The sequence below is a fragment of the Perca fluviatilis genome, chromosome 9, assembly GCF_010015445.1.
Source record: "Perca fluviatilis chromosome 9, GENO_Pfluv_1.0, whole genome shotgun sequence".
Taxonomy (NCBI): domain Eukaryota; kingdom Metazoa; phylum Chordata; class Actinopteri; order Perciformes; family Percidae; genus Perca; species Perca fluviatilis.
Genome location: NC_053120.1, coordinates 8,817,926 through 8,832,011, shown reverse-complemented (window position 1 = coordinate 8,832,011; position 14,086 = coordinate 8,817,926). Strand labels below are relative to the sequence as shown.

Here is a 14,086-nt window from a genome sequence, read left to right as displayed (position 1 = left end):
TCTCTGCTAGCGGTTAGCCGAATTAGCTGTTAGCTAAACTAACGTTAGCTTAACTGTGGAGGCTAACGGCAGACCGCTGCAATCAGCTAGCGGTTAGCCAAATTAACCGTTAGCTAAACTAACGTTAGCTTCCCGGTGGAGGCTAACGGCAGACCGCTATAATCACCTAGCGGTCCGCCGAATTAACCGTTAGCTAAACTAACGTTAGCTTCCCGGGGGAGGCTAACGGCAGACCGCTATAATCACCTAGCGGTCCGCCGAATTAGCTATTAGCTAACTAACGTTAGCTGGAGGCTAGCGTGTGAACATCTTGCGCATGCGCAGAACGGATCGTGCAGGTGGAACGGATCGGGTACTGACACACACATTAAATGAGACAAATACATGAAACTGTATTTTAATATTATTACTATCTTTATTGTTTAACTCCTCAAATACAACGTTAGAAAAAAACATCAATATTACGAATATTATAGCCTATATTTTTACGGAGTGTCTATTTGCACCCCCGGTACGAATAGCCTCGGCCACACAGCTGAGCTATTTACACCCTGTGACGTAACAACAAAAAAACGTTGCTCGCGTGCACCGAAATCATGGCGGACGTTCATCTTCCATGACCGCAGAAACTGGCATATTAGGGAAGTTTTGTCTCTAAAGTTTATAACAATTGAATTTCTAGCGGAAAATGGATACTACAGTTGCGCTTTCTGTCTTCAGTGAAAGCATACAACCGTTAGTTTGTTAGTTAGTACCTTTTTTTTTATATACAGTATGGTTACCTAGCAACCGAGGCTTGAAGAAACCAAGTGGTAAAAAGTTGTCCAACTTCCAGAAAGAACTGCTAGGTGAGTGGTTAGTGCGCTAGCCTTTGGTATGGGAGTTTGGAGTTCAATTCACCTGTGTGGTGATCTTATTTTTTTTAATTTGGATTGGATAATTTGCATGCAATTGCGCAAGTCAGGACCCGCGAACGCGATTTTTTTTTTTTTTTGCAGGGTGGTAGGGGAAGACTCATGAATATGCCTGCTCTGGTTGGGTTGGTTAGGTTTAGGCAAGAGGAGTGGGATGGTTATGGTTAGGGTAAGAATGTCAGGGCGATAATATTCCAAAAAGGTGTAATACATGAGTAGTATGGATAACTGTGTGTAAATATATGCCAAGGTACTGTAAATGCACAGGGGTGCAAATAGCATACACTGCTAATTGTACCAGGGGTGCAAATAGCATACACTTCTAATTGTACCAGGGGTGCAAATAGCATACACTTCTAATTGCACCAGGGTACAAATAGCATACTGCTAATTGTACCAGGGGTGCAAATAGCATACACTGCTAATTGTACCAGGGGTGCAAATAGCCTCACCCATATTTTTATCTTCGTATCCGCTGAGCGGGACGTACTACGTCACTTCCAGAGTTTTCCACGGATTCGTTTAAACGTTATTATGGTTCATAACTTACTGGAACAAAACTGAGCAAAGTGTTGTTGCTGGTGACACAATCACTGACTGTATGTATGTATATTGAAGCGATCCTGGCGTTAAAGACCCGCTGATCGCTGCCCGATTCTTTGAAATGAATGGCCGCATTGCATTGGGGGATATCGGCTTTGAATGCGTCCAGCTCGGATCATATCGTAATGTTCTGTATTACAGCATATGCTGTAATATTTTACCGGTAATAAGACCGAAATAATATTAAAATAAAGAAATGAATACCATGATAACATCTAAATAAATGTTGATCGACGTAGCGTTATAGTTTAAAAAATATAAATCAACAAAAAAGCAACCCAGCTTCCCTGGCCGAAATAGACCGAAATAATAACATTAAAAGAAATACATATAAACCATGATAATATCTCGTGAATAATGTTGATTAAAACAGCGGTTATTGGGCTAAAAATACCAATAACTGTCACAGATTTGGAGTTAAGGCCGGGGGCGTGTTTTTTTCTTTCGTCGATATCCGACGGTGAGGGAATAACATGAATGTCTATCTGACGGACCCCTTCGTAGAAAAATAACGTCAAGGGTACCCCTATTTCGTTGAAACTTGACGCCAGGGTTCCTTGACCATGCGTCATACATTTGACGAGTAGGGAGTGAGACTGTGTTGAATAAATAGTAGTTTTTCATCCTAAAGACACTTTTCCTCAGCCTATGTAAAAAATATCAGAGAAAGTCATAAGTTATAAGAGACATTTTCCCTTGAATCAGCTGCATTAAGTGCTCCGTTTCTACTTTAGTTCTCACTTTTATTCAATTTGTTAATGCTGCAGGCAAATTTCTCTCTAGTTAAGCTGTCTCGCTAGTTTGATTCAATATAGTGCATTAAAGTGTAAGCACTGTAAATAGAGGGAAGCCTCATTATGTTTTCCATTTTCATCCTCATATCAGGTTTAGCCAAACTAGTGGCATGGATAGATGACAGTGTCAGTCTGTCGGCTGGTTAATCGGTCTACCACTTTGGGTGAGACTGAAATAGCTCAAGAAATATCGGCTTAATTGCCATACAAGTTTGTAGAGAGATTCATGGTCCCCACAGGATGAATCCTACTGACTTTGGTGATTCCCTGACTTTTCTTCTAAAAAGTCAGGGAATCACCAAAGTCCCATGAGCCAGTGGTTTCATTTACTGTAATCCCTTAACTTTCCATATCATCAGGTCACATGTTTTATTTGTCCAATACTTCGGTTTATGACCTGCTGATACCTGCAATACGAATGACATTGCAATAAGCAGCTGATGTACTTTACGTTTAGTGCTACTTAGCAAATGTTAGCATGCTAACACACTAAACTAAGATGGTGAACATGGTAAACATTATACATGCTAAAGTTGCACTCTTAATCTTGCTGACTTAATGCCATGTCAAAAATCGAAAAAGAACCCATTAAATATACATTTTTAGTGATCTGCTTTCTGACTGCTAATAATATTCACACAGTGTGTTACATTATTGATGAAGTTTATGACGCAGATTTGTAAGAAACTGGTGCATGAATGGAATTGTGACCGCAGCTTTAGATATATAACATAAAAAAACGGCTTTTCTGGCTTTACAAGAGATACATTATGATAAACTAAAAAAGGTCCATGCACCTGCTAAACTCTAATTGTCTCAGCAGTTTCTGTGCTGAATATTCTACATTGTGTTTCTTTTAATGTGAGGAACTTACATCACTGAGTGTCAGTGACCATTGCTTACATCCAACAATAGTAATGTGGACAGATACAGCTTAAGCTTATGTTTGTTGTAAATTATAATTTTTGACTTTCCATTTTTATTTTGTGCAGAAATAGAGGGCAGAGGTGATTGGAAGTGACAATCTTATTTTCTGGTCTGGTCTTCCTCATGTGTAGTCCTTTGCTAAATCCTAATAAATGCTCGATGACTTAGGAAGATGGATCTGAGCTTGGAGTTACAGTGTTTGAGCTACCTCAGCAATGATGGAGTAATAAATTCACACCATGTTAGCCCTCTACTTAATTTCCCACCATTCTTACTGATTGAATTTGATTGAATTTTTAGCAAGTCGGAAGGAAGGAAATGAAAGATGGTTTGTGTTCTTGTGTCTGTGTGTGCTTTGGCGATTCACTGGAGGGCATACCCATTGCTTCGAGTGCAAACACAATGTGGGCCTTCCGCCTTAGCCACCTGTCCACAAGAAACACTGCCAAGGGAAAGCAGCCATATTCACCAGGGTGAAGGCAGGAGTGTTGACGTGTATTTGGCCGTGTTCTGAACATATTGCATTTGGATAATGGATGTGATTATTTTTTTATTGCATAATAATTAATTTTACATGTTATTTAAGTGTGGAAAATTCATTAAATAGTATAAATATAGAACCATAAGGCCTTACGTACAAAGCGCAGCGTAAGATGTGGATAGAACAACAGACACACAGTGGCTCAAGAAGTATATATATATATATATATATATATATATATATATATATATATATATATATATATATATATATATATATATATATATATATATATATATATGAATGTCTGAATATATTGAATGAAAGTCTGAATATATTGAATGAATGTCAGAATATATTGAATGAAATTCTGAATATATTGAATGAAAGGCGTGTTGAGTGAGCCTGATGAAAGGGACCTGCCTGACCAAAGAGGTTCCTTTCATTCGGTCTTCCACGATGAAAAAGTGAATAAACTTCATTGGGAGAACAGTACTGGATACATTTACAAATAAAAAGCCCACGATGCAGCAAATATGCCCTTGCAAAATAGATAGCGGAGATAGCGGAATAGAAAGGCGTCAGGTTTTATCCCAGCAATGTTCATTTTCTGTTGTAGCTGTTCAAGGTGTAGCTCATTTTAACTACTTTATATGCAGTTGGGTAGTCCAGTGGTTCCCAACCCAGGGGTTGGACCCTATCCAAAGGGTCACAAGATAAATCTGGGGGGTTGTGAGATGATTAATGGGATAGGAAAGAAGGAAAGTTCTGCTAAACAAATTTGTATTTATATTTTGGACTTTTCTCCAATCTTTGCTTTTCTTGTGAACTATTGGATGAGTTTACATTTGGACCTTAACATTTATTAAAATATGACCATCTGGGAAAAGGGAAATCATTCTATGGAAGTGCTAACAACTCAATGACACAAATGATCTCAACTAGACACTGCTTTTTTGTTTGGGGTCACAAGCCAAAAAGGTTGGCAACCACTGGTTTAATCTTTGACAATTGTATGTAAGCTTATAGGTATATGGTTATTAGTAACTACTTACCTTAGCCTAGCCTACTGCATGCAAAATAGTGTGACTATCCATATTTGAAAATACATGTTAATTAATTTGAATTGCATTGGTTTACTTTGTACATCAGCAAGCCTGCAATACAATGTGATGTAAGAGCCAGTCCCCTGAGTTTATACAAGATATTTCCACATTAAAATACAAAATAGTAAATTATTATTTTTAATCAACTCTAATATCTGATCGTTTGTCTCCTTCCTTAGAGCGTTTATATACATATTAAAGTTAGTTTTGTTTGTGATTTAAAAGTGTAGTTTTATCATCATGTGCAATAACAAACAAAACAAAGAGACTAACTAATGTTTTAAAGAATATTTATTATAATCAGTTCACAGATCTGAGTCCAAACAGAAACTTCACCCTTCTGAACTAAGAGCTTCTGCTTCAAAGTGAGGTTTAAACAGACTGGCAGTCCAGGCTCACTCCTCCATTATTTATTCATTTATTTCTGCATAGTTATTTATTTAACGAGACTTAAAGTCGTGTTTCGTCGTCCACAGTCCGAGTCCCGCCAGACTCCCTTTAGGAAACCTCTGATTTAAACTTCAGCAGGCTGTGACAGTCCGCTCCGCTGAGTCCTGGTTCTAGTTCTCCCGGGTTTCCCTTCCCTCCAGCCGTCCCAGCAGTACGGCCCGGGGCTCCAGCAGCGTGGTGTCGGTTTTGGCTCCCAGGAAACGGGCAGTGAGCTCCAGATCCTGCAGCCGCAGACGGACTCTGCTGCCGCTTTAGCTTCTCTCCGTCCGCCGGCAAACGCAGTGGAACTTCCAGCCGAAATCTACATACAGGTCGTCCTAGACTACGTGGAAGATCCTGCCGATCACCACTCTGTCTTTGGCTGGTCCCATATGGATCAGCGGAGACCGGCGCAGCGGTGTTCCTGCAGGGGGAAAGAGACGCTGCCGCCGGGCCACGGAACTCTCCACCTCCCGCTGCCACCGGAGCTCAGATTGCAGGTCCAAGGCGGCATATATATCATAAAACACATTCTCCCACATTATCCCTTGCTGTTTTTTTTTTTTTTTTTTTTTCCAACATCCATAAACAGCACAACAGTCTGGCATCTTTAGTGCTAATCCTTCGCCACTGAACTCTACCTATCGATCTGCGCTCGATTGGTCTTCCTTCATCTTCCAACTACCCGGATGTCTGTCACAGTAACTTGAAATTAAATTTTGAGAACTGAATCTGAATTGTGAGAACTGAATATGAAGATATATAGAGAGTTGAATTTTCAGCGAGGATCAAATTGTATTGGACTTCAGTTACAAACGAATAAATTCAATTTCAAATTATACTATTCATATTCAGTTTTCCAGTGCAATGATTCAAATTAAACAATACAATTTCAAATTATATGATTCAAATTCAGTTTTTCAATGCAATGATTCAAATTAAACAATACAATTTCAAATTATATGATTCAAATTCAGTTTTTCAATGCAATGATTCAAATTAAACAATACAATTTCAAATTATATGATTCAAATTCAGTTTTTCAATGCAATAATTCAAGTTTAGCAATTCAAATTCAAATATAAATGATTCAAATTCAGTTTCTGGTGGCACATATTTCTGCCCATAACTTACTTACTTACTTACTTACTAACTAACAGTACTTTAGTTAATCTACCTGGTTAATTTCCACCACTTGCAGACATGATGAACCAGCCAAGAAGAAAATGGGCTTCTTTGAATTTATAAAAAATTCAACAACTGAAACAACTTGGCTATGATAGCATCCAAGGTGTTAAACCAATGAAACTGATGTACCTTGGTGAAAAGGAGCAACGGAATTGATAATAATAATGACTTAGCTGGTTGTAGGGAGGATTGCAGCCCCGAAAGTCAACTCTGTGGTGAAACCCATTTCATTTCCTCTCTCCCCGCAGGATGAACCATTTGGCCTAGCGAGGGGTTTAAGATAAGACGGGGCTAGCTTATCACATTTAACGATAACTGAAGAAATGAACGACAGCGGGGATTTGCGAATACTCTTTCTATACCTGTTTTCTACCCCCCCCCTATCTCTCTCTCTCTCTCTTGCGCTCCCTCCTTGTGTATTCCTCTCCTTCCACAGAACGTGCTGCGGCAAGCTGCAAAGCACAACTCAAGAGACACAGTGTCCCATTTGAAGAGGTCATTTATTTGTATGGCATGAAATGAGGTGAAGATTAATAGCTACACTAGATATATCCGAGCAAGAGATTAGTCAAAGGCTTTGTCTGAATACTACAGCGTCAGCAAAAAGGTCATTGGATAACATATATCCATTTAAAATCATTATGTTTACTTCCCACGCTCTGCCTACGGTTTCTGCTTAACATTGTGCGAATCAGTGTCTTGGTTCTTGATTACATAACAGAAATTGGAATTGATGTATTGCAGATCTTTGCCACCAGCTTATTCTAACTTGTGTGTGCAGCAGTTTAAATTCTCAGGGATTTACACTGTGTATCATTCAAACATCTGGGTGTTTGAGCTTTCCTCATTACTCCTGGTTTAATGTGATATATACCCTTTCAAAAGGCCACACTCCCTCCATCCATCATCAGCAGCCAAGGTTGCTCAACCCGTTCTGATTACAGCAGTCAAGCTTTTATTTTGGAGAGAGAAAAATGCAACATTTGACTGATAGAACGATACAGTTCACATAAATTCACTGACTGTTTATTTTCTTGTCACACAATGTAATCTGACAAAAATAATGCTTCAGTCTAGACAATGAATCATGTTCATTTCTACTTGGCTCCTTCGTGGTTTTGATACCCACGTAGAAAGGGTTATTTTGGATGCTTTCTAAAAAGTATCAGAATGTAGCCATTCAAAAAACTTTTTAAACGAACAGAGTGCTTTCTTAAAAGGCAAACGGCTCTCTGAGGAACATTTTTCCCGTTCCTTTCTTCTGATATAAGCGTGATTATGTGAGTAAATTGGGGGCAGTGCCAGGCGGATAGGAAAAATTGGCACCGTACTTAATTTCAAAGTAATCACAACCGATCTGTTATAATTACAGCTTTGATATATGTCCGTGACTTCATAACTGTCTCTTTATACATTCAGTGCTATGCAGATTCGCAACGGAGGGAAGATGCTTGCAAAAATAAATACATTCTTGCCTATGGCGTAATATCAGACTTGTACTTTTTTAAACATCAAAGATAGTTATGGTCTTCGTTTTTGCAAGTACAATTAGTTCTAGTTACAGATGCTGAAACAGGTTATTTCTCTGTAGGTGGGTTGCTTAGCTAATTTTCCCTCTGCATCATGATTTCACATTAATACCAGCCCACACATAAATAAACTGCCTTTATCTACATTTGAGTTATTCTTACTTTCTCAAAATGTTGATGAAACAGTGAAAGAGCCCTGCTGCTCTTCCAATTCGGTTCTTGATGTAGATGAGGGCTCACTTCCTCTAATAACACAAGATTTTATGAAGAACATACTACTTTCTAGACACATAAGTAAGCTGTTTTTGGGAGTCAAATAAACTAGAAGAATTAGATAGCAAAACATCCCTTTGGTTTGAATGTCATTTAAGCATCTAAAAGGAAATGTCAAAGTGTTAACCTTATTAACTCTGCAAATACAAAGAACTCTGAATTGTATATTTTCTGGTGCGATTTCATAGTTACTATGAAACCTCCTTAAAGTATTTTTAGTGTGGCCTGGATGTGCGCACACTTGGTCCCTCTCCTGCCCTTTCATTGTTAGTGATTTTACTGGCTTAAAACAAGTTGATTTAAATAATATTGTTTCGGAAAACCAGAAAGTAAAAGATAAAGGTCAAGACACAGACGCCATACTATATGTCAGCAAAAGCTGTATAGAAAATGTGAATTTTAACATTGGTATTGATGTGGAGTCTCTTTTAATTAAGTGCTTAAACTTTATATGTAATATCTTTAACAGTAGGTATTGTATCAAGGTGCAGCACCAAAAATGTTATTTGTGAATTAAGCCAAAATTGAGATACTTAGAAATAATTTCTACAGGTAAAGACAGGTATGACATCATATGTTAGGGCTTTCAAGCCCAAAGCAGAGCTACGGATTTGGAATTCCTGAGCTAAATGCCCACTTCTGAGAGCATATTTTCAGTAAAGCAAGCTATTTTGACCTTGCAGTTTTGATCTTGTGCTGCCTTAGTCATAAAGAGTTTGGCCGTTGGTTCTTTTATCCAATTTGTTATGACAGCAGGTTAGCCGTGGTCAGAGTACAACTTGTAGCTTTGCCTGCTTGGGGCGAGTGGAAGCACTTTCATCAAAATTAGTTCATCTAATTTTTCTGTGGGAGGTACTGAGCTTAACGACCTGGCATTGCAGTTTACTGGGTACATGCTACTGTGTGGTTTGAAGCTTTGTATCCATATACACATGGTACAGAATATCTGTTAGCAAGAAATATATTATATAAAAGAGCACAGCGTTTACAAGGTTAATGGCTATGTCATTTCAAATGTTTTGTTTAACAGATGTAATGGTTCCCATTAAGCTCTCCATCAGTCTGTTGTAGATGGCAAGTTTTGTTACTTTTTCACTGCTAAAATTGTATTTTTAGCCATGCTAGTGGCATAGAACGTCGTTTTTTCAATTGGTCCAGACTGACATATCTCTACAACTATTGGATAGATTGCTATTGATTTTGGTACAGACATGCATGGTCACAAGAAGATAAATCCTAATCCTAAATCCCCTGATCTTTACTGTAGTACAATCAGCAGGTCAAGGTTTTATCTTCTCCTATGACTGTTTTTCAATCACCTATTTCATTCTCCTCCAGCAACACCATGAGTTTGACAGTTTTTCTGTTGAGTGAAATGTCTCCATGACTGTGGGGTGGATTTACATGAAATTTGGTACAGACATTCATGTCCCACTCAGGATGAATTATAATCATTTTGGTCATCCCTCAACTTTTCCACTAGCGCCTTCATCAGGTCAACATTTTAGTTTTTAAACACTTTGGTCAATGACCACAGACCTGCAAAACTAGTGACTTTCCCATCTCTACTTTGTGTGAAGTGCTAATTAGCAGATATTAGCATAATAACATAACGAAACTAAAATGGTAACCATGGTAAACATTACACCTACTTAACATCAGCATGATAGCATTGCCATTGTTAGCATGTTGCCATAGCGTTAGCATTTCTCCCGAGGCTTTGCAGAGCTGCTAGCAGAGCTGTTGACTCCTGTAGTATCTCAACTCTTACTGCCTGTTCTCATGAACCATACGTTCAAAAAGCTACGAAAAGATAAGCACTGTAATTTGTTTACAATTTTTGCTGTGCGCAACACATTGACAGCTGCTGTATAAGAATGCGGCTGGCTGTGTAGGGAGGTGGTCGGGGTGATGGGTGGGTGTTAACACACAGGACTTTCTTTAAATATTTCCAATCATTAGTGTCTATGATGAAAACTAAAATAATAAAATTAGTTACTTTCTGCTATCAATCTTATTGAGAGGGTGCCAATGTACTTTTTGTTCCAATTGCAGCTGCCATTAATGCAACATTATGTTGTTCAGAGAGTAATACATAGTTGTTTACCATTTAAATGTATGTCTTGTTCTTAATCAAATTGACAAATAAGGATTTTTTTTTAGCAAACTAAACTGGATTATATTAAGATTCTAAAATAGTAAATAAGCTTAATTGTTTCAGATGACTTATTTGAAGATGCAGAGCTATTCGGATGAAGGATGCCATGCACACCTCTTTTCTCCAAACACAATATTAACCCAATATTCTCAGCCTAAAATACCTACTACTTTTCCAAATGTCAGACAAACAAAACACAAGTATGTCTAATTTTAATTCATAGCATGCTCTCTGTGTTAAGCTGAGTGTGGAAGTGCAAGTCAGCAGTACACAAATGTATTTGTGAAGGACACTTCCCATAGACAACTTTGTATATGAGTCAAAGCACTGCTAAGTGCAACATCAGTTCAAAGAGCTTTTCTATGGGTAAATGTTTTGCAAAATATATGAGAGAGAATGCGTGCAGGGTGCCAAGTTGGTCTTTATTGATTGAACATCCGTATCCTTTCAATCCTTGAGTTTTGCTCCAGTTCAGCCTACCATGTTGCCTTTGACATAATGTATGTTTTCCCTTCCATAATGTGTTAGGTTTTTACATGAAAGTAGAAAATCATGGTAGCTTTAAAGCTGTAAGAGGGAGATAAGCAGGAATAAAGTCCTGCCTTAACAGTATACAAAGGTTTATTCAAATCCAGCTCCCTTCCTGCTGCCTGCGCTATCATTGTGTTAATTGTCAGCCACAGTGCTCAGCAACAGCGACTCTGAGTCTGGGCCTTTTACAGTAGCAACAGGGGTCAAACGGATGTATCATAGTACCCACCCTGTTGCCATCTTTATTGCTACCATACTCCACCTCATTGATGAAGAGCTGCCACAAGGAATTCCAATCCTATACCGAACTGATAGCAGGCTCTTCAACCTTAACAGGTTTAAAGCCAAGAGCAAAATCAGGAACACCACCATCTTGGAGCTTCAGTATGCGGAGGACAACGCCATCGTAGCACACTCCGCAGAAGACCTCCAGGGCATCCTGAATGCCTTTGCCAAGGCATACAAGGCCCTGGGTCTAGACTTAAACATCAAGAAGATCCAGGTCCTCCTTCAACCTCCACCTAATCAGCCACCAACTCAGCCCACCATAAAAGTGGACAACGTAGTCCTTGAAAATGTTGACCGTTTACTTTACCTTGGCTGCCTCCTGTCCTCAAAAGCTGATATCAACTCTTAAAACAACCATTGCCTGAGTTGTGCCAGTGGTGCATACGCCAGACTCAGGAACAGAGTCTTTGAAGACAGAGACCTAAAGGCCCAAACAAAACTCTTGGTCTACAAAGCTGTGGTCCTCCCCACCCTGCTGTATGGGTGTGAATCATGGAACACCTACAGCACCTGAGAGCCCTCAAACAACATCATCAAAGACACTTAAGGAAGATTCTGAGGATCAACTGGGAGGACAGACGTACCAACATCAATGGACTGGCAATGTTATTCACATGTCAAACACTCGTCTCCCCAAACAGATCCTATACTCCCAATTCAAGCAAGGTCGGCGAGCCCCGGTGGTCCAAAAAAACGCTTCAAGGACAATATTAAGATCAGCCTAAAGAAGTTCAAAATTCCAGTAAGCAACTGGGAGCAGATCATTTTGGACAGACGTTGCTGGAAGACAACTGTGCAGGAAGGAGCTTTGCGTAATGAAATGGAACTCCGCCGCGTCGCAGAGACAAAGCGACAGCACGGGAAGGAAAAAGAGAAAAATGCTCCTCTACCACTCAGCACCCCCACTTTCCCCTGCCCACACTCCATCAAAATATATGGATCACATATTGGCCTGTAAAGCCATCTAAAGACCCACTAGAAGACGACCCTACGGAGAGGACGGTCAAACTCGTTTCGAGTGACCGCCGATGACGATGATGTGTTAAAGGTCCCATGGCATGAAAATTTCACTTCATGAGTTTTTTTAACATTAATATGAGTTTCCCTAGCCTGCCTATGGTCGCCACGTGGCTAGAAAAACCCATGAGAAAGAGAGAGACATCATGGCTTGCAAACGAGCGAAGCATGGCAGTTGGTCAAGGCCACACCCCCACCCTCCACCTTGCCCCGCCTCTCCCCTCCTCAATAGCATTTAAAGCTACAGACAGAAATGGCACGCCCTAAGGAAAGCTCATTGTGGGAATGGCTCGTAGTGGCTGTAATTCTGCACAAAGGCAGAATTTCGGGAAAGAGACTTCAGATACAGTATTAGGGGACCATTGAGGCCTATATAAAAGAAGTGTTAGTTATCAGAGGGAAAGAGAAGAACATGAAAAGGCAACAAAGTATTTTGTTTCCACTGCTTTCATTTTTATGGCATTTTTGCTACCACATTGTTTCTCTCTCATTATATAATGCATTCTCTATTTGAGCAATAGGCTATTTCTTGTACCACCTTGTACTTTATTCATTTCGATGTATATCTCTGTCATGATGGGCTATTAAGGAAAGCATCTGTCAGCTGTGCAGCAGGAGCACATTTCCGTTCCAGGTGACAATCATGGTTTCAAATGATACCAGTTTTTGTTCTGGATGTTTTTTTTGTTTTTTTTTCTTTTCTTCTGTCTTCTCTCTTTTCTCATTTTCTCTTTCTTTCTTTCTCCATCAATTCACTTTGACTTTGGTTCAGGCTGTGTCGCCATGGTTGAGGGATTCCTCACATTGCAAAAGCACAGAGTGACAATGAATTAAATTCACACTTTCTCTTTCTCCTTTTCACTGTCTCTCTCTTCTAGTCATTTATTCTGCTTACCTAGGCAAATGATGTACCTATATGATGTCGCTACAGTAGAAGAAGCAACGAAGGTGAAATTGCCCTCTGCAGGCTCACCCCTCTACCTTAGTAGTAGGGCTGCCATAATGATTATTCTAATTCTGAATTAATCGTTATTGTTAACTAATTAATGAATCATTTAGTTTATACAATTAACAAAAATTCTGGGAATGTCAAAAATGTCAAGAGCTCAAGGCAATGTTTTTAAATTGCAGTCCAAACCCAAAGATATTCAGTTTACTGTCATATAAAAAGAGAGAAACCACATTAAGGCTGGAACCAGTCAATGTGAAGCATTTTTTGGTACACACTTTACTTGATAAGTGATTGTTAAAATGTGTATGACTTTTCTGTTAATGGACTTAGAAACTGACCATAAATAATAAAATGACCACACTGTTAACCAAACTCCACTCTTAATACAGTGTAGCCTTATATTTGTTGTTTTGTTTTGTTTCTTTCCCCAGGGAGTTTGGGAGATGGAAGGTGAACAACTTGGCAGTGGAAAGGAGAGATTTCTTGGCGTCTTCGTTACCTCTGACTCCTGAGTTCATCAGGAACATTCGACTGCTGGGCCGCAGGCCCACCACCCAGATGATCACTGACAATCTCATCAGGAAGTATGGGACTCACTTCCTGTTGTCAGCTACACTGGGAGGTAAACAAAGAAACTGTTAAGCTTAAACGGATATAGGTAGATTACATTGTTTTGATATCTTTATGGTAACTAATTGAACCCTTGGAATAAATTGGCCAAACAGACTCCACCAGTATTTAGTATTTTTTGCATTCTAGCTCACCATGTATGGAATTGAAGCACGTTAAACAATCAGCGTGATCACTGGAACAATGGGTCCTTGATTTCAAGCAGACATAGACAAAATCTTCTCATTGTTAGTGAGGAACCCTACATTTTCCTGGATGAAATTGAT

General features: G+C 39.2%; 1 protein-coding gene across 3 annotated transcripts in view; it reads left to right on the top strand.

Annotated features, from left to right (window-relative positions):
* brinp3a.2 (bone morphogenetic protein/retinoic acid inducible neural-specific 3a, tandem duplicate 2) overlaps window positions 1-14,086 on the top strand; it is a 53,749-nt gene that overhangs the window by 22,854 nt on the left and 16,809 nt on the right. For 2 of the 3 annotated variants that reach the window (XR_005640292.1, XM_039811860.1), the window contains exon 3: window positions 13,622-13,812. Coding sequence is in view for 2 of the 3 variants with exons in the window: in XM_039811860.1 (XP_039667794.1) it covers window positions 13,622-13,812 (191 nt within the window). In the remaining variant the exon portion in view is untranslated. Of the gene's footprint in view, window positions 1-802; window positions 849-13,621; window positions 13,813-14,086 lie in introns of those variants that run through there. The other variant, XM_039811861.1, reaches the window with a different exon arrangement.